The 26,066-nt window shown below is 57.1% G+C and overlaps 2 protein-coding genes across 2 annotated transcripts in view; both read right to left on the bottom strand.

The window, feature by feature from the left end:
* Positions 1-4,144: 4,144 nt before the first annotated feature.
* Positions 4,145-10,556, bottom strand: IRAK1 (interleukin 1 receptor associated kinase 1). Its single transcript, XM_062183441.1, has 14 exons — positions 10,418-10,556; positions 10,150-10,317; positions 9,895-10,026; positions 9,707-9,810; positions 9,346-9,534; positions 9,103-9,167; positions 8,830-8,944; positions 8,315-8,433; positions 7,721-7,928; positions 7,264-7,329; positions 6,409-6,645; positions 5,725-6,058; positions 5,211-5,366; positions 4,145-4,782 (listed from the first exon to the last, which is right to left on the bottom strand). Exons 1-14 carry the CDS (start codon positions 10,551-10,553, stop codon positions 4,721-4,723), a joined length of 2,091 nt encoding a protein of 696 aa, XP_062039425.1. The 5' UTR covers positions 10,554-10,556; the 3' UTR covers positions 4,145-4,720.
* Positions 10,557-13,148: 2,592 nt separating this feature from the next.
* MECP2 (methyl-CpG binding protein 2) overlaps positions 13,149-26,066 on the bottom strand; it is an 87,378-nt gene continuing 74,460 nt past the window's right edge. The window contains exons 2-3 of the mRNA XM_062182877.1: positions 23,967-24,317; positions 13,149-23,063 (exon numbers count right to left, since the gene is read on the bottom strand). Coding sequence (XP_062038861.1) covers positions 21,980-23,063; positions 23,967-24,317 — 1,435 coding nt within the window. The 3' untranslated portion in view covers positions 13,149-21,979. The remainder of the gene's footprint in view (positions 23,064-23,966; positions 24,318-26,066) is intronic.

Genomic DNA, 26,066 nt, shown 5'->3' with positions numbered 1-26,066 from the left:
GGGCGTCTGTGCTGCACATGTACAGGCGGTTTCCTTGTCATTACGCCCCAAACAATGCAGGCGTGGCACACACGCTGTACTGGGCTCAGAAGTAACCGGCAGATGAGGGCTGTTGTCCGTACGGGACTGGACCGCCTGCACATCTTGTTACCCAAGGAGGCTGTATTTAAAAAATGCACTTTTTTTTTTGACAGGCAGAGTTAGACAGTGAGAGAGAGACAGAGAGAAAGGTCTTACTTTTTCCGTTAGTTCACCCCCCAAATGGCTGCTACAGCCAGCGCACTGTGCTGATCCGAAGCCAGGAGCCAGGTGCTTCTCCTGGTCTCCTATGGGGTGCAGGGCCCAAGCACTTGGGCCATCCTCCACTGCCTTCCCAGGCCACAGCAGAGAGCTGGACTGGAAGAGGAGCAGCCGGGACAAAATCCGGCGCCCCGACCGGGACTAGAACCCGGGGTGCCGGCACCACAGACGGAGGATTAGTGTAGTGAGCCACGGCGCTGGCCTAAACAACACACTTCTAAATAAGTCTTAAGTCATGGGCTAGAGAAAGGGTCGCGAGGACAATCTGAAGATGTTATGAGCTGAATGGTAACCAAACAGAAACATCCAAATGCCCAAGAATGCAGTCAAAGCTGTGCTCAACGGGAAATGGGAAAGAAGATTTGAAATCAACGATTGAAGGTCACACCTTATGAAGCTGGAAAAGGTAACTTAAACTCAAACACGGACAATGGAAAGAAAACGAAAACAGAAAATTCACCAAAATAAAAAATGGACAAACAACAGAGAGAAATCAATGCCACACAAAAGTGGCTCTCTGAGGAGCTCAATGAAATCTGTAAGTCTTGCGGTGGTCACGGTGGATGAAAGCTGCTCCTGGGGATGACCACACCGCACATCAGAGCACCTAGGCTCAAGTCGTGCCTCTGCTGCTGACCCAGCTCTTTGCTGGGAAGGCACCAGGTGACGCCTGAAGTACTTGGGTCCCCGCCACCCAGGTGGGAGGCGCAGATGGAGTTCCCTGCTCCTGGCTTCAGTCTGGTCCAGCGCTGGCCATTGTGGCCATCTGAGGAGTGAACTAGCAGATGCAAGACTTCTCTCTCTCTATAACTCTCCCTTTCAAAGAACTAAATAAATGTTAAAAACAAAAAGAACGAAAGAGGGAGTGTCATTACAGATCCTAGAGATGTTAAACGGGATGATAAGGGAGTATTATTAACTTTAAGCCAACCTAAAAGAAACAAATTCCTTCAAAGATATAAGTGTACAAGTTATCAAAATTGATATTAATAGAATGGAACATCTGAATGGCCCAGGATCTAATTAAAAGTTTTCCCATAAAGAAAACCCCAAGTGCACATGGCTTCACTTGTGAATCTATCAAAAATTTAAAGAATAATTCAAACCAAGCCTTCATAAGCCCTGTAAGAAACTAAAAGGAGGGATTTTAGGAGGTCCTGGTACCAAAAAAAGACATAGATATTACTAGAAAACTAGAGATCAATATTCTCACCAACACAGACGTAAACATTTGCAAGAGGTATTAGCAAATGGGATTTGGGAATACACGAAGGCACTGCAAAAAAGTTCATGGAAAATGGAAAATATGAGCTTATTTTGGTGCAAAACATTTTTTAAATTCATGTAGTTTTTTCATAACATGTAGTTTCCATGAGATTTACAAATGTATTTATTTGGAAGAGTTAGAGAGAGAGAGAGAGACAGAGACAGAGAGATCTTCTATGTATTTGGTCATGGCCCAGATGGCCACAAAGCCTGGGGCTGGGCCAGGGGTCTATAACTCCCTCTGGGTCTCCCTGGGGTGGCAGAGGGCCCAGGCACTTAGGCCATGCTCCGGTGCCCTTTAACAGGGGCCTGGATTGAAGCAGCACTCTGGGGCTGAATCTGTTGCACCACGACACTAGCGTCTCTGTGAAGAGGATCCTCATGTGCATGGATCTCAACTTTCTTTTTTTTTTTTTTTGGCAGCAAGATAAACTAATCGTATAATTAAATTTTCCATGATCTTCTTGAAGTACGCTTGTATGAAAGGGTAACATACCATGACAAAGTACATGTTGTAATCTAAGCAATGCAAGGTTTAACATTTGAGAATGTTCACTATACGAACAGAATAAAGGATAAAAATCACGTGGTCATCTCTACAGATGCAGAAAAGTTATCTGAAGACATTCAGTCGGGACTGGTGCTGTGGTTTAATGGGTAAGTGCTGATATCCCATATGGGTCCCGGCTGCTCCACTTCTGATCCAGCTCCCTGCTAATGCACCTGGGAAAGCAGTGGAAGATGGTCCAAATGCTTGGGCCCCTGCACCCACGTGGGAGACCCAGAAGCTCCTGGCTCCTGGCTTCAGCCTGGCCCAGCCCTGGCTGTTGCAGCCACCTGGGGAGTGAACCAGCAGATGGAAGATTGATATCCCTCTCTCTGTCTCTCTGTACTGTGTAACACTTTCAAATAAATCAATCTTTTCTTTCCTATTTTTTTTTTTGACAGGCAGAGTGGACAGTGAGAGAGAGAGACAGAGAGAAAGGTCTTCCTTTGCCGTTGGTTCACCCTCCAATGGCCGCCGCGGTGGCGCGCTGCGGCAGGCGCACCGCGCTGATCCAATGGCAGGAGCCAGGTGCTTCTCCTGGTCTCCCATGGGGTGCAGGGCCCAAGCACTTGGGCCATCCTCCACTGCACTCCCTGGCCACAGCAGAGAGCTGGCCTGGAAGAGGGGCAACCAGGACAGGATCGGTGCCCTGACCGGGACTAGAACCCGGTGTGCCGGCGCCGCAAGGTGGAGGATTAGCCTAGTGAGCCGCGGCGCTGGCTTCTTTCCTATTTCTTTTTTAATAAATCCATGAAGCCTTCTTCATACATCAGATTCGTCAGTTTTTTTTTTTTTAATTTGACAGAGTTATACACAGAGAGAGAGAGACAGAGAGAAAGATCTTCCTTCTGTTGGTTCACTCCCCAAATGGCCGCTATGGCCAGTACCGTGCAGATCCGAAGGCAGGAGCCAGGCGCTTCCTCCCAGTCTCCCATGCAGGTGCAGGGCCCAAGCACTTGGGCCATCCTCCACTGCCTTCCCGGGCCACAGCAGAGAGCTGGCCTGGAAGAGGGGCAACCGGGACTAGAACCCAGCGCTCATATGGGATGCCAGCGCCGTAGGCAGAGGATTAACCAAGTGAGCCACCATGGTGGCCCCAAATCTTTTTTTTTTTTTTTAAAGCCGGCATGCTTTGCTTTATTAAAAAAATGGGATCAGCACTGTGGCGTAGCGGGTAAAGCCACGGCCTGCAGTGCCGGCATCCCATGTGGGCGCCAGTGCATGTCCTAGATGCTTCACTTCCAATCCTGCTCCCTGGTCATGGCCTGGGAAAGCAGTAGAAGATGGCCCAAGTGCTTGGGCTCCTGCACCCGCGTGGGAGACCTGGAAGAAGCTCCTGGCTCTTGGGCTTGATCTGGCCCAGCCCTGACTGTCACAGCCATCTGGGGAGTGAACCAGCAGACGGAAGAGCTCTCTATCCTTCTCTCTGTCCTTTTCAAATAAATAAAATAAAATCTTAAAAAATTAAAAAATTCAATAATACTCTCCTTCCAAATTTACAAAGTATTTTCTAATAAAAATTCTTAGAAAACTAGGATAACCTGAGAAAATATAGATGACAAGCAGAGACGCAATGTGATACTTGGGGGTGAAAGACAACACTTCCCACCTCTACGTAACACGTGACCGGAGGCCCCACCCCAGGCAGGGCAGTGAGACCGGGCAAGGAAGGAACCGAAAGGCAGGTAAAATGGCAGTCAAATGGCTGCATATGGAAACCATCCCCAGGTATCTCCCAAAAGCGTGCTGGAACTAATCAGTGAGCTTAGGTTAAGTCAGCATAGAAGGCCCATATGCAAAGTATTTCCAGACACTAGCAATGACCAACTAGAAAAAGAAATAAAGGCAACCACTTGTCACAGCATCAAACCGCCCCCCCCACTCCCTGCACTGAATTATCCCAGGAGCAAGTGAATGTTCCCGGGGAGCAGTACTACAGCACTCTGGCCAGCCCGGGCTGGCCACCTGGGAGCTGGGAGTCGAGCCCCTAGGGGGCGCAGGGCCTGCGATGCAAGGAAGTCCACAAGCGCGCCGGAAACCAACATGTTCGCTTTTATTACCGCAGGAGGCCTTGGCCTGCACGACCAAGGCCTGGCCGCTTTCGAAGGCTCTCAAGAGGACATCTGCTGACACAGAGCCTGACGTGCGCCTAAAGCTTCGCCTCACATTTCTTCACGGCAAACGTGTCCCTTCTGTGTCCGCCCTGCTCCCGCAGGCCACCTCCTGCCTGGTGGACGTCGCCTTCGGCGTGGAGCCCACGTGTAGTGCCCACGTGTAGTGCCCAGGGGCGGCCGCGCTGGCGGGCTTCCCTTCTCGGAATCGCGTGCGGAATGGCCGCTTCCCCTCGGGGCCGGTCTAAGGGCTGCGTCTAGGCCTGGGCTGCCGGCACTCAGGGGAGCCAGGGCCCACTCTCCTCGGCCCGAAACGCTGCCCGCAGCCTGGGGCGCGTCCTGCCCTCTCCCGGCCTCTAGCCCGGCCTGTGCCGCACCCGTAGAAAGCGGGGGACGTCGCCTTGTCTCCCCACCGCACGGCCCGTGCGCGCCATGAGAACTTGCAACCATGAGAACTTTGCCTTCCGGGCTTGAGGAGATCTGCCCAGGTGAGCGATCAGCTCTGAAATTCGTCGCTCTCTTCGGGCCCCTGCCTGTCCTCGCGCTCCAGGCCCAGGCCTAGGAAAGGAAGGGAGGAAGGGAGGGGCAAATGCCACTTAGCAAACGGGAGGCTCCCTGCGCACCACAAGCCCTGGCGCGGGGCCTGGCCCGCGGCTTCCTCCTCAGCTCCTGCGCTGCTCTCGGGAGCGCTGCTTTCTATTTCTAAGTGCCTGCAATGGAAAATTCCTGCTGCGCCTCCACATTTGCCGGAAACACGGCGGGGGGAGGGGGCTGGCATCCGCAGGCTAAGGGAAGGTGCCGCTGTCAGCCAGTGACGCAGCTGGGACAGCGGTGCAGGCTGGGCGGCCAGCCAGGGTGCGGGGGTGTGGCCAGAACAGCCCTGCAGAGCAGCCCGCCCACCGCAGGGCGTGGCTCCTGGCGGCCAGCAGGAGGGGCTCGCGCGGGGACCGCCTCGGGAGGCGGAGCTGGAGCTGACTGCCGGGTACCTGGGACAGAGCTGGACGACAAGAGCTGCAGGCTGTCCAGCACCCCGTCCTCGTACAGCGCCAGCTTGTGCACCATCTTCTGGCGGGCGGGGTTGATGATAATCTGCGGGGGTTCTGACGACGTCGACGACGACGTGGAGCTGCCCAGGGGCGATCCTGGGGTGGAGACAGCACCCTCTTAGCTGTCCCTTGGAACTCCTTGGTCAGCCTTCCCAGCCCCCTGCTTCCCTGGCTTCAGGACAGAACTCCGTGAACTGTGAGGCCACGGAGCTGGAACTCAGGCTAAGCCAGGGGGCCGGCCCTGGACAGAGCCTGCCGTGTCCCTGGCTTCCAGGACTGGCATGGGGAGTGGGCTAGATAGTGAGCTCTTGGCCTTGCCTCAGGCACCAGCCGGGTGAGCTGGGCAGGGGCAACCAGTCATTGTCTGTGCTGTTATCTATGCTCGTGAACTTGCTAAGGACATGCTGAGCCAAACAGCTGGTCCCCGCTCCTCCTCCCTGAAGGCCCGAGCTACCTTCCACTGCTGTGGGCTGGAGGCTGGGGCTACTCCCCCAGCTTGACTGGCCAGCGGTGCCCCCCTGCGTACAGCTGCTTGGGGCCAAGTGCCAGGAGTGCAGGGCAGCAGAGAGGCCACAGACGCTCTCGTCACTCTCCACGGGCTGGTTGGCGCCTCTCTGGAGCCGCTCTGCGCTCTGCGCAGGGGGCTGCCAGGGGGTGGCCCGGATCTGGGCACTTCCGGTGGACATGTAGGAGTTCTCCTGCGGGGAAGGAGGGCTGCGGCCGGCGGCCTCTGGCTCTGCGGGTGCCTCTGCCGTCGCCGCCTGCAGCTTCTCCAGCGTCTCGTACACCTGCAGGGTGAGCAGAGCTGATACCAGCGGCGGCGGGCACGGTGTCGGGCCTGGTCACGCTGCCCAGGCGTCACGCCTAGGAAGACACCGCCCCTCCGTCCCCATCACAGAGGCGCCAAGGGCTGAGGATGGCCCTTCTCTGTCTTCTAGAGTACGACTCTCTCTGCCCTGCTACTGTCAACTGCCACCAGAGAAGTGAGGGGACAGGGAAAGGCAAATGCATTGGCACAGCACACCCAGTAGAGGGCACAGTGAGAACCCTTTCCTCCTAGCCCTGGTAGGGGAGGTCAGAGCAGGGCTGGCCACCCTACCCCTGTGGGCAGCTGCCTTGTTCACCCCTTTGTGTTTACCTGGGTCATGGGGGGTCTCTTCTTAGCACGGCGGTGCAGGCAGCAGCAAGCCAGTCGGCCCAGGGCCAGGCCCAGCTCTGGCCGACACGGCCCAGGCCTGGGATCCAGGTGTTTCTGGTAGATCCGGGTGGCGATCGGGGCAGCCCAGGCGTCAGCAGCCACGCCCACTTGGACAGTGCTCTGGGCGCTTTTGAGGGCCACCCCGAGCTCCTCGGCTTCCTCCTCAACCAGGTCCTTCTGCGGGACAGATCCTGTGAGCGGGGGCTGAATGCCTTAGACCCTGCCACCCTCCCGTGGCCTTGTTAAATACCTACTGTGTGCCCAATGCCGCCCCCAGGCAGTAGGAGAGGCAGGTGTGTTGTGGGTCCAGGAACCACTCCGGCACACATAGTGTGTTAAACGTATTTTGCGTGTGGGGAAACTGAGGCCCAGTAATTTGCGCCTAGGCCACCATCAGGCTGAGATGAGAACCCAGCAAGGCAGAGAGGAAGGAGAAGGACACGGAGTGGCACGGAGCTCCCCCCCGCCCCCCCCCCCCCCCAGCCCAGAGCATTCTCCAGGGCAGCTCTGCTCCCAGCACACTGGGGCTGCCCTCCCTACCGGCAGCCCACGTGGGGTCTGTCAAGGAAGGCCCACGCCACCCACAGAAGGAAGACAGGTTTCTCCCCAGCAAGGCAAAGGAAGCTGTTTGGGGCCCTGCCCACTTTGAAAGATGACTCAGCAGCACCCATGGAGGCAGGCTTCCACGGGTGGCTGCATTTCTGGAACATTCTACCTCCCAGGGCTGGACCTGTCGGTTGCCAGGGGCACTGGCCGCCTCCCATCCTGACTCCTGCCCCGCCTCAAGAGGCTCACCAAATACTTGGTCCTGGCACCATACGTCCTCATAGCCCTCTGGCCAGCCATGGTCTCCAGCACTACCTGGAGAGAGGGCACGATGGACAATGTTGCACGGGCTTCTGGGCCAGTAGCATCCCAGCCTTGGCAGGGAGGGGCTGCGCGCAGAGAGGAGGCCCCCAGGGTGGACAGGGTACACAGCTAGGCGACAGGCAGATGAGGCCTGCCTCCCAGCAGGAACAGAGCCGGGCGCTGAAGTTTAGGCCATTTGCAGGGCCCGCATCAAGAGAGAGAATGTAAAATCACAAACATAACAGCAGGTGCAGGCTAAGGAAAGGCACCATGAAGGGAGGGAGAGGCTGTGGAGCCGAAGCTCTGGGGCCTCCTGGCCTGCTCAGCCCCTCCTGCCTTCGCCCACTTGCGGCTCCCCCCGCCCCCGCCCCCGCCCCGGGCAGCAGCGGGGCCAACAGCTCACCACCCCAAAGCTGAAGGTATCGGTGTCCACCGCCAGCCTCCCCGTCTTGATGTACTCCTCGGGCAGGTAGGCCAGTGTGCCCCGCACGGTCCGTGTCCGGGCCACAGTGCTGCTCTGGCCAGGGCTGGCCCCCGCAAAGCGGCTGAAACGGGCCAGGCCGAAGTCTCCGAGTTTCGGCGTCAGTCTCTCATCCAGGAGGACGTTGGAACTTGAGGAGGGAAGAGCGTAGGGTCGGCCCAGCCTTGGCCCCGAAGAGGCAAGGGTGCTCAATGGCCCAGGAGGCCCCAGCGCTGAGGCCCCAGCTGGGGGTGGGCGTGGGTGGGGGCGGGACTCACTGCAGGCTGGCCCAGCCTTGGCCCCGAAGAGGCAAGGGTGCTCAATGGCCCAGGAGGCCCCAGCGCTGAGGCCCCAGCTGGGGGTGGGCGTGGGTGGGGGCGGGACTCGCTGCAGGCTGGCCCAGCCTTGGCCCCGAAGAGGCAAGGGTGCTCAATGGCCCAGGAGGCCCCAGCGCTGAGGCCCCAGCTGGGGGTGGGCGTGGGTGGGGGCGGGACTCGCTGCAGGCTGGCTGCTGCAGCTCCAGCGACCCTTCCTCACCTCTTGATGTCTCCGTGGATGAGGCTGGGGCTGTGCTGATGCAGAAACTGAACGGCCCGGGCCGTACCCAGGAGGACGTCCAGTCGCTGAGGCCAGGAGAGAGGGCTGCAGCCCTGGGTCTGGGGCAGCCGAGGGAGCAGAGGGGGCACAGGGGAGGCTGAGCGATGGCCGCTGTTTGGCCTCCACCGTCCCTCCATCTGTCGCTCAGTGACCCTGGACTAAGCCAGCCACTTCCCTCTCTGGGGCTCCATTTTTCCCTTCCTAAAGCACCCAGCAGCCGGGAAAAAGTGGCCAGGGCCTGTGTTTTTGGGATTTCTTGACAGGATCTGCTGGGCTTCTCCCAACACAGCCCCAGGAAGCTCTTGCCACAGCTCAGACATGGCCAAGTTTGGGTGCGCATGGGACAACCTCAGGCCCGAGAGGAAGCTGGCAGTCCAGGCCCTGTCTGCCGGCGTGCTCCCGCACAAGGCTTAGGGTCCCAGGCAGATGGTCAGCGCTGGGCCAGGTGAGCGTACCTGGAAGTGGAGACAGTCTTCCAGGGAGCCGTTGGGCAGGAAGCCATAGACGAGGCAGTAGAAGCCGCTCTCAGCACAGTAGCCAGCGAAGTCCACGATGTTCGGGTGCCGGAACCTGTTAGACACAAACGCGGCCTGAGCACTTGGGCTCTGCGGACTGACTGTGTGGTCCCTGTGGGGCGCTCAGCGAGGCTGGGCTTGGAGCTCGCGGCTCCCAGCGCCGCACGGAGGCTCGCCCTCGGCCTGCAACCAGGAGGGAGCCCCTGGGCTCACCTAGACAGCTGTTCCACCTCGGTCAGGAAGCTCTGTCTCACTGCGCTCCACTCGAGGTCGGCGTCCTGCGGGCGGAGGTGGCAGGGAACACGGGACAGCGTGAGGCCCCCGGAGCGGCGGCTTGCCAGCCACTCGCAATGTCACCTTGGCCCAGGCCCGGAACCTTCAGCAGGCATCGGCGGGCTGAGGGAGGGCTGTGGGGAGCCGGGCGGGAGCCCTGGGAAGCCAGGCTGCTTCGCCTACCTCCTTCAGCCTCTTCACCGCGTAGACAGTCTTCCTCATCACCGCCCGGTACACGCACCCAAAGCCGCCCTCCCCGATCTGGAGCTCCTTGGAAAAATTCCGGGTGCCCTGGGAGATCTCACAGAGGGGCCAGCAGAACGGAGGGGGGTGTGGCCCGTGCAGGAGGGACACTGGGCTCTCTGGGCGTGGCTGAGGGAAGAGACCCTGGATGAGGGAAGGCCCAGGCCACCAGTGCCCCTCCGCCCCCCATTCTAGCCGCCTCCCAGCTGATGCGGCTTGGCCGACTGTGGTGTGCAGAGCACTAAAGGCTGACTTTCTTCCTCCTTGTCTGGAGCCCTCCCTGGGGGGCAGGGGCACCTACCTTGGTAGAGGAAGGCGCCGCGGATGGCAACGCTGGACGGAGGGACGTGAGGCTTGGGATGGAGCGAAGTTCAGCTTCCAGATGGGTGTGGGAACCTGCAACAGCTTCATAAAGCAGCCAGTGAGAAGACGCCTGAAGCCAGCGCTTCTGGCCCTGGCCGGGCAGGCCCTTCGTCCAGGCCCTCTTACCGGGGGAGGCCAGGGTGGACGCTGAGGACTGCAACTTCTGGGGGCTCCAGTCCTTGGCCTCAGGTGATTCGGAGATGCTGCTGGGGCTCCGAGCAGCGGTGCTGGGGGGCGGGAGAGGGGGGGGAGGGTGCCCTGGGATGCCAAGGAAGGAAAGGCAGACTGAGGCCCAGGGGTGGGAGTGGGGCAGCCTCCCGAGGTGCCAGCTGTCCCCTCAGCCAGCCCCCTAGCCCCAGGGTGTGTGGGCCGTGTGCTCACAGGCTGTGATGATGTCTCGCGCGCGGAGCAGCTGCAGGTGCGTGAGAATGTGCACGAGGTCAGCCACGCGGGCATTGCGGTTGATCCACGGCCACAGCACGCTGGCCGTGCGCTGCGCGGACCGCTCGCACAGCCGCAGCTCGGTCTGGTCGCGCACGATCAGGGCCGCTGCGGGGCGGGGTGGGGGGTCAGGCTAGGGCGCCCGGGGACCCTCGCCTCGCGTCCCCAGCCCTCCGCCCTCCGCCCTCCGCCCTCCTCCTCCACCCACCGAATTGGCACCAGTCGGCGGGCTCCAGGGCGTCCATCACTTTGTAGAAGCGGCACATGACCCAGGAAGGCACCTCATACAAAAAGTGCTGGGCGCCGGGGACCGCGGGCTCCCCCGGGCCCGGGCCCCCGGCCATGGCCGCCGCCGCCGGCCCGGGGCCTCTCGGGGCCGCGGCGGGCGCGGGCCTGGGCCGGCCAGATCCGCGGACACTGACTCACTTCCCCTTCAAGCCGGCCTCGTGCGACGCCCGGCGCGGCGGAAGAGGCGGTGCCCCGGCCCGCCGCCATCTTGCCCGCCGCCGCCGCCGCCGCCGCGCCCCTTGGCCACACGGGGGCGCCCCGTGCCGCCCTCGACGCGCCCTGCTGAAGGGCCCCTGAGCCCTCCACGGGACAGGTCCGCGCCAGGCGGGGGCACACGACCCTTCTCCCCGGCGGCCTTCTAGGAGGGGGGCCATCCGAGTGAGGTTTTGACAGGAGACAGGGCTCCCAGCACTTGGGGGTAAAGGATGCGGCAAAGGCAGAGGCTGCTCCAGGAAGGCTGCTCATAGCCCACCTGGGAAAAGTCACTGGGCGGTCACTGTACGTTCTGGCTTTATTTGGAAGCCATTGGAGAGTATGTAGAATTTTAGGCAGGATGGGGGTCAGCAGTGCGTCACGTAAGAGCTTCCCACGCAAACCCTCACCCCCACCCGCCCCATACCTGGCCCTCCTCCCCCTCCCCCGCCATTTGGTGGTGAGGCTGGATGCAGGGTTACAGTCTGGAGCTTTGTCCGCCAGGCTACCTCCTGTGCCCCAGTTCCTGTCTTGTCGGCTCCACAGAAAGCTGCTCCAGCACATATATGTATGTGTGTCTCTTAACACACCTGTACTCCACTCCTGCATGCGTGGCCTTCAGTTTCTGCTGTCCCTCCTCCCTCTTTTTAAGATTTATTTGAAAGTTAGAGAGAGAGAGAGGGAGGAGAGATCTTCCATCTGCTGGTGCACTCCCCAAATGGCCACACTGACCAGGGCTAGGCCAGGATGAAGCCAAGAGCCTGGAACTCCATCCGGGGCTCTCACGTGGGTGGTAGGGGCCTAAACACCCAGGCTGCCTGCCGCTGCTTTTCGCAGGCCATTAGCAGGGAGCTGGATCAGAAGTGGAGCAGCCGGGACTCGAACCAGAGCCTGTGTGGGATGCTGGCATTGCTGTGCCACAATGCCTGTCCCCGTCGGCTCCCGTTTCTGTCACACTTCTGCTCAGCTTGCACGTCCCCCTGAGGACATCAGAGTCTGGTCCGCTCCCAACCTCTTTTCTGAAGCAGTTGTCAGTCACCGACATTGGTCAGCAGCCCGTTCCCTGATGTTCTGTAGCCATTGATGTGTTTGGCTTTTCTGGCCTCTCCTCTGCTGTGCATCTCGGTAGCCGCTACTGTCCTACCACGCCACCCGGCATCTTTAGAAATCCTCTCACAGCTGCCTCTTACCTGGACACACAGTAGCTTCCTGGTTGTCTCCGCCTGGGGTGGGGGCTCCTCAGGTCCCGTCCCAGCACAGCACTTTCCCGCATGAGATCTTCCCAAGCTTCGTGAAGTCCCAGCTCTCGAGTGTGGTCTACAGGGCGGCTACCAGGTAGTCCTTGCCTGTCCACCTCAAGTGTGGTCCTCTGGGCACGTCAGCTGGCCTTAGGTGTGATCAAATGCGCCACGTACGATGCCCCTGCAGTTGTGAGTTTGCACCTGCTGCTCAAGCCCTTATTCCACAAGGCTCAGCTTCCCGACTGGCACACGCAGCACTGTGCACAGCCCCACTGCACCTGTTGTCTCGTGCGTGCTCTCCCCACGAGACTCCCGCATTACACAGAGCACACCCCACCCGTGGCACCGCAGCCATATTCTCGTTTCTCCAGCGAGGTGCACGCAAGGCAACAGGTCTCCTTCCCTGACTGTCCCCTTAACCCTCAATTTCTCCCAAGGACTGACGGCTGCATCCAAGGCCCATGGCCGGTCCCACTGGAGCCTCGTCCCAGAAGCTGCAGCCACTGCGGCTGCTCCTAAAGAGGCCAGCCCTGCCCTGAGTCCCTGTGGCTTTGCACGGTGACAGCTGTAACCAGGATGGTCTACCAAGTCGCATGTGTGACGTTATCATACACACACACTAAGCCTGGCGGGAGTGGACATGTGGTCCTCCTAGAACAGACTTGGTACTCGAGAGATGCTCCATGCACACAGGCTCACTTTTCTTTCATTTAACCTTCAAGGCCAGGACTCTAAAGGGTGCTCTGTAGCAGGTGGGCCACTTAGTGAAGCCACAGCCCCGCGGCCCGTGCAGCTGTCCTCTCCACCAGCCGCCCAAGGACACCTGTGGCCCGAGAACCCACACCCTTACAGGACACCTGTGACAACAGCGCCCCCTCTGGGCAGTCCCTCGGCATGCCCTTGCCTGGTCAGAGGGCAAGCTTAACAGTCAGCAGAGGCCACACCAAGGTCTTGGCCATGATGGGACAGAGCCCTGAGGATGGCGGGGGACCCCAGAGCACGTCCAGACCTAGCTGTTCTGCAGGCAGACTCAGGCCAGGCCTTCCTCACCGCACCTGGAGCAGTGTGCTTGGAAAGCTTGGACCCGGAGCAAGCCGAGGCGGCGGCGGCGGCGGCGGTGGCCGTGGCGGCGGCGGCGGCGGCGGCAGCGGCGGGGAGGCCGGCCTATGGCAGAGGCGGGCCTCCCTTTCTTCGCCAGCAGTCCTGCTGTGACGATCTGTGTGATCTGTGTTCAGGGACAGCCGGATCCAATGAGGCTGCCACGTGAGCTGGAGGAGACTTCGGTCTTACAATGAAAGCCCAGACCTTGAGTCACTTTCACAGAGAGATTTATCGAGAATGCTAACAGCACAGGATACAGTACTTCCCAACAAAGGTGCAAACGCGTCACTTAGAAAGGCATGCTGAGTAGTCTTTGCTTTCACATGTATTAAAAAACTTACAAAAATAAAATCAAACTGCGTGCTGCCCATCTTTTCAAATAGTAAAAGAACCTTATGAAAAAACCACTTGAGTTTACAACAAAAGACACAAACGGACATTTGTATGTAAATTTATAAGGCAAACTCTTTATATAATAAATAGGTTACAGGGATTCAGTGGGGGGTGTTTTTGAAACGTATACAGGTACATTCAGACAGGTTTACTGAAATGGTACAAATTGCCTTAATAAATTGCCTTTTGTTTTTAAATATATCAGTGCTTTCAGTCATTTGGCTATACACAAAGAACCTTTTTTGAACACTACAAAAAAGCAATCAATATTTTTTTGTTTTTTAAAACAACCTACTTATTTTCTAAAGTAATTGTCCCAAAACACAAAAACTGAGGGTGAATGTGATCGAGGGCTTTTAGACACGTCTCCAGCTGAGTCTCCCCCAGGACAGGGTGGCCCGTGTGTCACTGGCAGCGCAGTCCCCCAGAGCTCAGCCTCCGGGGAACACGCCCCCCACCCCCCAACTCGGGAAGGGCCAGATGCCCTGTTTGGTTCTTCTAGCTCCTACATCCCCTGTGCAAGTGGTCAGCACTGCCGCCTTTCAGGAGGGGCTGTGAGGTGCGCAGGGAGCACGGATCGCTTCCCCGTTTCAGGAGTCCCAGCCATGTGCTGAGGGCAGAGGCTTCTCGGAGAAGGACCTCTCTTGGCCATGGAGAGGGAAGGGATGTCTCGTGTTGGAATTTTGCAAGGAATCACTTGACAGTGAGGAGGGAGAGGGTCCCCGCCACGGTCCTGTAGCAGTTGTCCAGGGATGGTGGGGCAGACTTGACATTAGCACTTCGGAGGAGGGGTGGGGTAGGGTGTGACAGAAGGGTCTTGAACAAAGACGGTAGTGCCTGCAGGGCACATCTTGGAGATGAGAATGCCCGCCAGCTGGCCTCTCCAGGGGCAGCTGGGCCCGCGGGGGGAGTGGCCAATCCTCTGCCAGCCAACGTCTCCCTGACCTGTGCCCACAAGTGGGCTTAGCAGGCACGCTTCAGCGAGGTCAGCTCTGCCCACACACAGCCCCTCCTGGCTCCCCTCAAAGGAATACCAACTTTGTCTTGCCTTCGAAATAACCACCATGGTAATAATCTTGGGGGGAGGGCCAAAGAATCCACTGGGTGGAACAGAAACTGGTTTTGCTGACTTTGAAAATGGCAACACATCAGCTATTCGGAGTGTGGGCTGGGACTGGGACTCCCCGGGCTTAACTTCTTTGGGTGGTTTCTGGCTGAACTGGATAGGGGTCGCCTCTTTGGGTCCCCCTTCTCATTTCAGTCACCGTCCCCTCCCTCCGAATGCTTTTGTTTCAAAAAAAAAAAAAAAAAAACCAACAACAATAGCAACAACAACTAAAAACCAGGTGTCTAGAAGCATTTGTCTCTGGAACAATTACTTTAAACATGGTTACAATACAGATTTCAAACACAGAAGATTTACTTAGCAAAATTCCTTTCACCCACCAAAAATTACACAAATAGAAGCCTCAACACCACAGTTAAGAGGACCAGTAGAGAGAACCTCATGTTTGGAACACAAAAGGAGAAATAAAAACCAAACCAAACCCAAACAGAAAAACCCCAGAAAGACAAGGAGAGGGCGGGGGAAGGAGAGCAAACACAGCACACGGTACAGTGTCCAGATGCACAGGAGCCGGCACGAGGAGAGGCTCGGCGCACACTAACAGTCCTGGTGATATTTGGTCATCTACTCATCAACTCCTGACTCTGGAGCGGCTGGTATTGATTGAAGCAGTGACAAATCAAATGGAAAAGGAGGCCGTGGTAGCAAGGGCAGGAGCAGGCTTCGAGTTCTGCAAGCCTTTCGCACGCCACCGTCCAGCTCCCCAGAAACACTGAGCCGCTCAGCCCGCTCCTTCCGGGCGGGGCTGGAGGTCACCGCGTGAGGCTAACTCGGCGCTGATTTCCCGTCAGTCACAAAGCACGCGCACGGACACCCACCTGGTAGCGGCCAAACAGCAGCGACCAGGCCTGCTGGCCTTCTCTGCCATCAGCCCCGGCACGGCGGTAAAGGATGTCGTGACCCACTGCTAGTACTGAACGCACGCTGTCTGGAGCAGGCCCAGGACGGCGCCCAGAGGCTGCCCCGGCCCTGCTTCCTCCCAGGGGCCCAAGGGGTAGCCCAGCCACGCAACGGGCCTAGGACTGCTTTCTCTTGGATTCAGGCCTCAGAAGAAGCAGTGACACAGGGAGGGGAGATTTTGGCCCTGGCGATTATAATGCTCTCTGCTTTGGAAGAACAAGTTTCTGGATTTTATTTTTTGGTGTTTTTAATTACTTAAAAAATGATTCAAAAAGAACTGTTACAGCAAAACTCTAGCAGATATTGCTCGTTAAGAATGACAAAAGCAAATGCAATCACTGGTAGAATGGAGAAGAGAAAGGGACATTTCTGGAGTCTTCCCTACTTCTTAGAGGGGACCCAGTGGACTGGTAGCATGTGGATCTGGGGTCCCTGGCATTCGACCTGGTGCAGCTCGCAGGTTCAGAGACAGGACGGGTCGCCCATCTCCCCTCCAGTTCCTGGACTCGGCAAGCGGGGAGGGCGGACGCGCTTTGAACCCTACTGGTGGAGAGGCCTGCTCGGCTGACTCTCCCCGTGGGCTCACCCTCACTGGGTCACTGGGAGGAGGCTGGGGGCGTCAGGCAGCCTCCGTGGACCCCGGCTCCCCATGCCCCAGAGGTGGAGGGGACCAGGCTTTGCTGACTACGTTCTGGATGTCAGCAGGGTCAAGGGAAGCACCCTTGTACCCACCCTGGATCTTGGGACCCCTCTCCCAAGCACAAGAGAAACAGTGCAAAACCTGGGTGCTGCCCAGAGGCCTCCTTCGCTTGGCACAGGGAAGCCCTTGAGGGAAGCGAGGAAAGACCACGATCTGCTTGGACAGAAGAAGTGACCAGCAGACAGATTTGTCGTTTTTTTTTTTTTCTTTTTTTTTTTCTTTTTTATTTTCCCTTGTCCTATGCTATGGTTATCAGAAATATTGTAATTAAGCAACAGGTATAATTTTAACAGGTCTTTTTGTGTGTGTGTGTGGAGCCACAAGCAAAATGAGTTTATAATTGTGCAATATACAGATATATATATATATAAAAATTCAACTGCTTTGTGTGTCTAGTCGGTGCATTAAATAAAAGGGACAAAAGAAAACAAAGAGCGGAACTAAAACGCAAAACCAAAGCCCAGGACAGAGGAGACGAAGCAGGCCTATGCGGAGAGTCTCTAAGTTACTGGATATACTCAGGCTCACCAGGAAGAACAGCTTTGCCACTTGACTCACAAACACGGCAGGGGAAGGGGCCGTCAACGGGCAGGAGCCTTGCCAACCTCCTCTGTTCTCACTGCTGAGCAATGCTCAGACCGACAGGGCAGCTAGGGAGCAAAGGCCAACTGCAAGGTGCCCACAATGCACTGAGATTCAAAGGCGGCATTTCCTTCTGGGAGGGTGTGTGCTCTGCCCGTACGAGGACTGCGGCTCGGGCCTCCCTCCCACACCGCCCTCACTTGCTCTCCCTGTGCCCCTGGGGCTCTTGGCGCCTCCCACCAGGGTGAGAGGTGGGCAAGGTGGCTTGGGGAGGCAGCAAGAGGCTCTGTGGGGCGAGGGGCGAGTTCAGAGGGGTGTACAGGGTGCTGGCCACACAGCCACTTCACCTCAGCCTGAGGTCCTAAGAGCCGAGCAGGAAGAACGCGCGCCAGGCATGGGCACACGACGCGCGCCAGGCAGAAGCTCCTTCCTAGTTCCCTGGGCGCACTCCAAGGTGGGGGCAGGCTCGGGCAAGATGGGGAAACAGTGGGCAGCAGGGCGGGGCTGGGCCTTCCGGCTCACCGGTCAACACCTCGCTTTCCCACATGGACAGCTGGGCTCTTGCAGCTTAGAGTCAAGGCAGGCCGCTGACCTCCACACCACCCTCAAAGGACGCGGTCAGCAACCAGGTCCTTGGGGACAGTTCCCCGGGGAGAGAGCGGCTCCCCAGTGACAAAAAGGCCTAGAGTCTCCGGAAGCCCCTGGTCTCCCCCTCCTCAAGTACAAGAGGCTTCAGGCTGAATGTCCCTTTGCCTATACCACGCAGCAGACACCTCAGGGCAAGCGCTAAGTATTTTTAGGTCGGTATTTTTGCAAAACCTGGCTCTTATTCATTCAGAAACAACAAAATGTAATTTTCTGCCAAATGTTTTCTAGGTTTTCCTCCTAACCTATTGCAAACCGGTGTCAGTGTTCAATTTTTCCCCTTTATCATGTAACTGTAGACCCTGGGGGAGGCAGTATCCTAGCGATTTATAACAATTAGACTATGTCTTTTCTAAAGATCCGTACGGTATCTAAGAGAAGACACTACAGTGGAGAGAATTGACAAATGCCTTCAGAGTTCACTGATGCCAAGAGAGAAGTGAGAACATGCGGCGGGCTCTGCCCGGGTGAGGGTGCTGCTGTGCCTGACCCCTTACCCCACCCCCACGGCACGTTGTCCAGGCAAATCCCGAGTGGGATTTCCTATGCAATTGTCCACAGAGGCTCTAGGATTAGTTTATTTCTTGAAGTCTAAGCCATGAGTCCTAGGATCTGTTGATGTGACTCGAATCAGGAAACAATTCGGGGCAACAAGCTAAGAATTGGCGCAAAAGGTCTTCTCAGAGAACCGGTCCCAGTGATCTTCCCTGGCCCAGTCAGCCCAGAGAGCCTGGCTGGAATGCTCTGGAAAGGGGGCTGTGGTGGGCGAGGGGCTACAGAGCTCTGGCAGGCTCTACTCGGGATAAAGGCAATCCAGTTGGTCTTTCCTGGCGGCTTCGGTTCACAATCTTTTGCTCTCTCCTGGGCTTGAGCAGCTTACTAACAGTTACTGAAAACTCAGAGGTCCTGTCAGCTCAGGAAACTCCTTTCCCCATCAAGCCTGGCAGTCTCTTTCTCCTCTGGGATCAGCGTCAGCAACACGCTGGGCACGTGACAATCTGGGGTCGCTCGGGTTCCCATGTCCATCCCAAGAGCTGAGAGGCCGGGGCCCTTGGCTACTGCGGCACTGATGGACGGGCATCCCCTGACAGGCCTTTGGATACCAGCAGAAGGGAGCTGTACTCGATGGAGCCTGGCTGCGGCCAGAAGTCCCCAGGCCGCTGCATTTCCAGGGCCAGCCATTCTGCTGGTTCTGAGAAGCCCAGCGGCAGGCAGGGAGAGTGGGCGTGCCTGGGAGGAGCTGGAGGACATACAGTGTTCTGTCGGGAGAGGAGGTAGTAGCTAACAACTAGAACAAAGGCAGGGGAGACTGTCGATGTGACCTTAGTGACCTAGCCCCATGGGGACTTGAAAGCTGCAGGTCAGTTCCTGTATTCTTCACATATGCACTAAAAGATGCCCCCCAATCTTCATAGTGTTCAAGTACAGACAAAATCGAGGTCACACCCCAAAACTGGGCCGGACATAGCTGGTGAGAATCCCGTGGCTTAAGGCTTTCCCTCCAATCTCCTGTCAACCGGACCCTAAGGCAGGAGTGCAGGGGAGCTGCAGGGTCCCTGCCTCCCAGGGTGATAAACTGACAAAGCTGCCTGCTTAAAGGCGACTGACTCATGATGCCTTTATCTGGGGACGAGGGAATGGGGAAGAAAGGGGCAAACAGCGAGAAATCTCTGAGGAGCCTCAGGCCCCATCTGCAGCTTCGGAAGGAACTCTTAAGGGAAAGAGGCTGGGGAGCGAGGGAGCTGCAGGTGGGGACCGACCGAGAGAAAATGAGACTTGAAATGCTGTGTTCCCAATCGACTCCTGAGCCAAGTGTTGTGGGCGCCGGGGCACCAGGTGGCCCCACACTCCTCTTCCCAGGCCCAGGCGCACCCGCCGAAGGGGAGGCCACCTCTGGACACTGGGCCCAGGAGCCACCATTCACTGGACTAATGCACAGTGTGTGGAAACCCGACTGATCAAAACAGACATCTTCTCAGGGACAACCTGGCTGGATGCCGCACGCTGCTGTGCACGGGTGTCCTTTGGGGGTGCAGGGAGTGCGAGGCCACTGTGGGATCACAGGAGCCTTTTGTTCTCGGAGGAAGAGGAATTCCGAAGGGCCAGGCCCCTCCTCTGACCACCCCTTCCTTTCGAGGAGGAGTCAGAAGTGAAGGCGGGAGGATCGACAGCAGAGCGGGTGGAAGGGGATCAGGGGTCGGACTGACGGGAGCCTGGTTGCAGGACTTGCTTTCACAGCATAGGGAAATGGATACAAATATGCTAGAAAGTCCAACTATGACTCTACCAACGGAATGGGGCAAACTCCCTCACTTCTAACCATTCCAGAAGAGACAAACACGGTTTTTTTTCTTAAGCTACTGATTGGAACTGTCAACTATGGTTCCTGATCACTAAAGACTGGCAAGGAAATGCTAGACAGTTTCTATGATGTTTCACTCCTTCATGATTACACCGTAGTAAGGAAGCCAGGGGACAATAACTGAAATACACAAGACAACACGCACTTGACAGTTCATGGCAGCAGCTCACATGGGACGTGCCTGTGGGTGTTTCTGGAAGCATAAGACTGCTGTCTCATTTGCTACTTTGATAAGGTACTTCTCAGTTGGACAGGTTTAGATATAAGAGACATCTCTGTAAACACAGAAAAGGATATACCAATATGATGAAGATATGCAGCTAGATAAGGACTTCCTGAACAGAGTTAGAAAGATGGGATCCCAAAGGGAAACTGATTAAAACCCCACAGCAAGCCCAAGCCTCCAACATCCACACCACAACCCACAGACCAGATAGCAAAAGGAGGGCTGTACCGGCCCCACCCAGTCTGCGCTGAGCAAAAGCACATTTCCATGGGAAAGGGGGGAGCAAGAGAGGGGCTGAGGGCCCAGGAGTGGCTCCCAGCTCAGGTCTCAGGAGTGTCTGCACTGGTTCTGCCAGCCGCCCTGCTTCGTGATGCTCGGCGCCAGACTTCGGAGTGGGGCCAGGCCTGGCAGCTGGAGGCCCTGCTGGGCCACTTACACCTGGCAGGCCACAGGGCGCTCTCTAGCTTCTCTGGTCCACTTTTCTAGAGGAGAAAGGTGGAGAGCTTCGCTCATGGTTCAAGGTCTGAGAAGCCTCTGGCCTTTTTCTTTCCAGGGAACAGGGGGCTACATAGGAGAATCAGACCTTGGTGCCCTCTGGCTCTTGAGAGAGGCCAGGCTGGCCCCAGCAGAACCCAGGATTCTTCAGGGCTCTGAACGGGGGGGGGCTGGTACTGGCAGTGGGAAGGCAAAGGGCAGGGAGAGTTCTAGGGCCTAGAACCAATCAATCAGTGTTGGCTTGGGTATGGGTGGGCACTGCAGCTGTAGGGGACAGAAGGGATGAAGTAGGAGGAAAGGGGAAGGGAGAAGGGAAAAGAAATGAAAGGATGAAATGAAAGCAAGGTAGAAATGGAAGGAGAGAAGAGAAACCAATCAGGAAGTCCTTATAAAATTGCAGCAAACACTTAGAGTTTCGGAGCTTCGTGGGAACCCTATGTGCCGAGCCCACTTGAAAACAAGCGCAGGTATATACAGATCCAGGTAGTTCTGAACACCGTCATGTCTGGTGGCTCGAGGGACAAAGTGTCACCAATTCAAGCCAGTCTGCTCTCAGAGCGTGTTTGTTTTGAAGTGGGAACATGAAGACTCAATAGTGCAAATAATTCTAAGCTGTCCCTAAAGGAGAATTGGAAAGTAATTGGAAGAACATTTTCCTCTCCTCCCCTCTCGCCCCGTCCACTCAGTGCCTACCTCAGGCCAGCCTGCCCACACCTCATGCTGCAGCCTCCAGAGGCGCGTGCACGTGTGCTCTCTTGCTCTGTCTCTCGCTAGCGCCGTCCACTGGAGGACAGCCCTCAAGGACAGGGCCGTTCCCTCCTGCGGCTCAGGCCAGTCTACACTCGCAGTTCAAAGGGATGACTCCCCCAGAGCCGTGCCGGAGCCGCAGCAGACAGCGCTTCTTCCTAGCCTGTGAAATGTCTCTGTCAGTTTTGGACTGGGGCTGCCACGGGGCCGTACTTCGTGCCGCCACAGGTGGGATCACGTGGGCCATAGCCACTGGCCACCTCCATCCTCCTCTCCATAAAGAATCCCACTGTCTCTGCTGCCTCACACCTCCCTGTCCCAACCTGGTGGGGTTTGGGGGAGGTGGGGGAGTCGAGCTAGCTGTGGGCGGGGCATCAATGGCACCAAAACGGGCGTGTCCTCTCAATGCTCTGTCCCTCAGGAGCACACAGGGGAAGGTTTGGGTGGGAGGGCAGGTGCCTGGTCAACAGCTTGGCTGGTCAGTAGTATCTGCAGCAAGCCTTGTTGAAGGAGCCTAGTTTAGAAAAGTGCAAAGCTACTTCTGGCCCTGGTTAGGTCTTCAACCTGACTGTGCTTGTCGGTAAGAAAAACATCCCCAATGCTCCAACTACTCCCACCCTGAAGCCACGAAACTCTAAGTTTACTGAAAGAAAAAAAAATATTTTTTATTTCAGTTAATCGGGAAGCTTTGTCAGAGCCCTACCCATAAGGAGAAGAGACAACAGCTGCCTTTATTCTTGTTGGTTTGCTTTGCAATGCGCTCTGTGTAAAGTCAGCTAACTCTCTCGGTCACGGGCGTCCGGCTGTCCACAGGCTCCTCTCTGTTTGGCCTTGGCATGGAGGATGAGACAATGTCTTTGCGCTCTCCCTCCCCTCGGTGTTTGTACTTTTCTGCAGCTGTGGCGGCGGCAGCGACCGCGGGCTGAGTCTTAGCTGGCTCCTTGGGGCAGCCGTCGCTCTCCAGCGAGCCTCCTCGGGGCATCTTCTCCTCCTTGCAGACACTGCTGCTCAAGTCCTGGGGCTCAGGGGGGCTGGTGGGGTCCTCGGAGCTCTCGGGCTCGGGCGGGGGTGGGGGCAGGGGCGGGAGCAGCGGCACAGGGGCCTTTGGGGACTCTGAGTGGTGGTGATGATGGTGGTGCTCCTTCTTGGGGGGCGAGGAGGCGCTGCTGCTGCGCCCCTTGGGGCTGCTCTCCTTGCTCTTCCGCCCGGGGCTCTTGCAGGTCTTCAGTCCCTTGCCACTCTTCTCGCCAAGGGTGGACACGAGCAGGGGCTTCACCACTTCCTTGACCTCGATGCTCACTGTCTCCCGGGTTTTGCGCTTCTTGATGGGGAGCACGGTCTCCTGCACGGAGCGGATGGAAGATTCCTTCACGGCTTTCTTTTTGGCCTCGGCAGCGGCAGCTGCCACCACACTCCCAGGCTTTCGGCCCCGCTTTTTGGGAATAGCCTGCGGGTCAGCTTCAGCTTTTCGCTTCCTGCCAGGGCGTTTGATCACCATGACCTGGGCAGACGTGGTGGCCCCACCCCCCTCGGCCTTGCCCCCTGGCGAGGCTTGGAAAGGCATCTTGACGAGCAGCTTCCCGGGGCTTTTCTCCAGGACCCTTTTCACCTGCACACCTTCTGACGCTGCCGCCTTGGGTCTCGTGCTGCCACTGCCTTTGGGGCGTCCCCGACCTCTGCCAGTTCCTGGAGCTTTGGGAGATTTGGGCTTCTTAGGTGGTTTCTGCTCTCGTCGGGAGGGGCTCCCTCTCCCAGTTACCGTGAAGTCAAAATCATTAGGGTCCAGGGAGGTGTCGCCTACCTTTTCGAAGTACGCAATCAACTCCACTTTAGAGCGGAAGGCTTTTCCCTGGGGACTGTAGGGACAAACGGAGAGACACAAAGAACAATTAGATGCTTCCCATGGCGATGTCGGAGATGGGACAGAGTGGACGCTGGTGATGAAAATCTCTGACAGAGGTTATTCCTCAGACACGAGTCACATTTAAGAAAAGCCAAGATGGGCTAAAACTAGCGTCAGACACAAGGCAGCACGGCCCAGGCAGGAACGAGGCCACCGGGTGGCAGTGGGTACCCTATGGACTGCTCTCACGCCGGAATGGCTTGGTGCTGGCTGTTCAACAGCTATGGCTGAGATGCCCCAAGGACCTGCCTGCCACCAAGGCAACTCCTGCCCCGGCCTTTCCACAATCCAGCAACCAAGGGGTCAGGCTGGGGCCCATTCCGCTGCTAGGTGCTTGGGCCTCCCCCACCTGTGTCTGAACTCAGGCCCAGCGCCTCATCTCTCTGGGAACTGGCTGCAATACAAGAACGCTTGGCTCTGCTCACCCTTCTGGGAGCTGACGAGTTCAGTGAGGCTTTCCACAAGTGTCCTCTGAAAACTGCTAACGTTTTGGGGATGATCTAAGGGGCAGAACCAAAATGCGCTTCTCTTAATTTCTGCCTCTGGAAATTATGTTACTTCAATAGAAAATGCTCAGTTATCAGTCCAAAGCTGGACAAATACCAAGAGGCAACGTTGGGAAGGAATATGGAGCTCATCGCTTCTGTTTCCAGAACCACTGAGAGTAGGTCCTGCTGCTACTCCACCTCCAGACCAGGGAAGGGACCCCGTACGCAGTCCCCCGAAACACACCCGCTCTTGGTATTACTGAAGCCCTCACCGCAAGAGAGGTTACGTGCACACACTTTCCCGTCCCTCAAAGGGGTCTGTGCGCCTGCCCTCCCAGCTTACCAAGACGGGACTCACCCTTACTTACTTGATCAAATACACATCATACTTTCCAGCAGAGCGGCCAGACTTCCTTTGCTTAAGCTTTCGTGTCCAACCTTCAGGCAGGGTAGGGTCGTCATACATGGGTCCCCGGTCACGAATGATGGAACGCCGCTGTTTGGGGGAGGCAGATGCTTCTGGTACAGCTGGGGCAGAGCCCGATCCTTCTGACGTCTCCGCTTTGCCTGCCTCGGCTGGCTCAGCAGAGTGGTGGGCTGACGGCTGCAGAGGCTCATGCTTGCCCTCTTTGTCTTCTTTCTTATCTTTCTTCACCTTTTTAAATTTGAGAGGCTTGTCCTTGAGGCCCTGGAGGTCCTGGTCTTCTGACTTTTCTTCCCTGAAGTGTTAAACAAGTATGTAAGCATCACAGTAAACATACCAGTCTGCAGAAGAACTGAGCGGAGGCAGGCTCGGGGCCCTCCAGGTCTGGATGCCCTTGCCCGGGACACGGAGCCTGAGGCCAGGGAGCCTCAGGCTGTAGGAGTCTGGCCGCTGCTGGTGTTGGCCAAGTTCACCTGACCTGCACCATGAACATCTCCAAGTCCTGCTCCTGGCATTGCAGGAGAGTGATCAGCCCGAGCAGGTGTCCTCCTCCTGAGCACAGGCCCCGTGAACCGGCACGTCAGGGCCTGCGGCTTTGCTCACTGCCCAGAGGCTCCCAACTGTTCCAAGAGGGTGGGGTCCCCTTCCTGAAGGCCCAGACTGCACGCATCTTCAGTGTTCGCAAGTGTATTAACACACCTATCTGTACTTCATCAAGAAGCAGCCTGTGAGGCACGGCACAGCGTGCTGAGGGCAGCCAGGCCCAGCACTGCCCTCCGGGACGTGCCACGCAGTGCCATGTCATGGGAAGGACACACGGGTTTGGAACCAGGCAACCTGAGCTGAAATCCTGGGTGTGCTATTTTCCAAACACAGGCCTGAGCAGGTGACCTCAGCATTCTCTGGCTCGGGTTCCTCATCTCGACAAGGGGTAACCCCATCTCAGAAGCACACTTGGTGTGAGAGACACAGGGACAAGGTACAAAGGCGCCTTACGAATACTGCTACCTTGGGCCATAGTGACTGCCGTCCAGGGCACTGGTGTAGGCAGAACAGAGTGCCCGGGTCACGTGAGCCTTTATCGTGAGATACCCCTTATAAGGAACAGCCTTGGCCTCAGCAAATGCAGATGGAAAAGCAAGGAAAAAGGTGTGGTCTAGGCACAGCCCTGTGTCCCGTCCCTGCTGGGGCAGAACGCCCCCCCACACACACACACACTGCAGGCCAGGACGGCAGGGTGCCTCTGAGGGAGTGGCAGTGAGAACCCTTCGGAAGCACCACTCCCAGGCACTTGTTAGCATCTCATTCTGTGTTCTCAGGCCCGGACTCTCCTGTCCCTTATGGCTCATGTCAGTGCTGGTCACACTGCCTGGTAGCCGGTGTACACGATCAACTTCTTGACTTGTCTACATTGTGGAGACTATGAAATGAAGGCACCGTGGTGTGCATGTGCAAGTACTGTCAGGAAATCAGGACCCAAATGATGTGGGCTAGTCACCAAAGGCTGTTTAGCATCAGGACGCAGAAGCTACAAGGGCACTCTAGAACAGCCAGGTAAGCCATGGGGAGGCGGGCATGGCTCCTGTGAAGGGCTAAGAGCCCAGTGAAGGCACGTCCCAGGCGCACTCTGGCTCACCCCTAAGTTCGTCCGTCTTCTGGACCTTCCTCCAGCAGTTCGGCAGGAGAGTAGGGCCGCTGGGGTCGCTTACAGCCAGTCTACACGAAGACGCATCCCACAGTCCATAGGGTACCTGTTCTCGCTGTGAAGTGGGTTTCCCTAACCTAACACTGTTCAATTCTCCAGGTTTAAGAGTCTTTAACAGGAAATGACGAACACTTCTGAGAAGCTAAGTGTGTCCTGTGGCCCACCTGTTCAGCCTTTAGGGCCGGCCGACCCAGTAGGCAGCTCCTATAAAGGAGTAGAGAAAGGAGCTTGCCACTAGGCAAACTGAGTCAAATGCTAGAGTAGCGGACAGACAGGACTCATCACTTGCAACCAACCAGCCATGGTACTCCCAATGCCAAGGCTGTTTCCTAAAACCTG

The sequence above is a fragment of the Lepus europaeus genome, chromosome X (assembly GCF_033115175.1).
Source record: "Lepus europaeus isolate LE1 chromosome X, mLepTim1.pri, whole genome shotgun sequence".
NCBI classification, from domain to species: domain Eukaryota; kingdom Metazoa; phylum Chordata; class Mammalia; order Lagomorpha; family Leporidae; genus Lepus; species Lepus europaeus.
The sequence above is the reverse complement of the archived record's forward strand: the minus strand, read 5'-3'. Positions and strand labels throughout refer to the sequence as shown.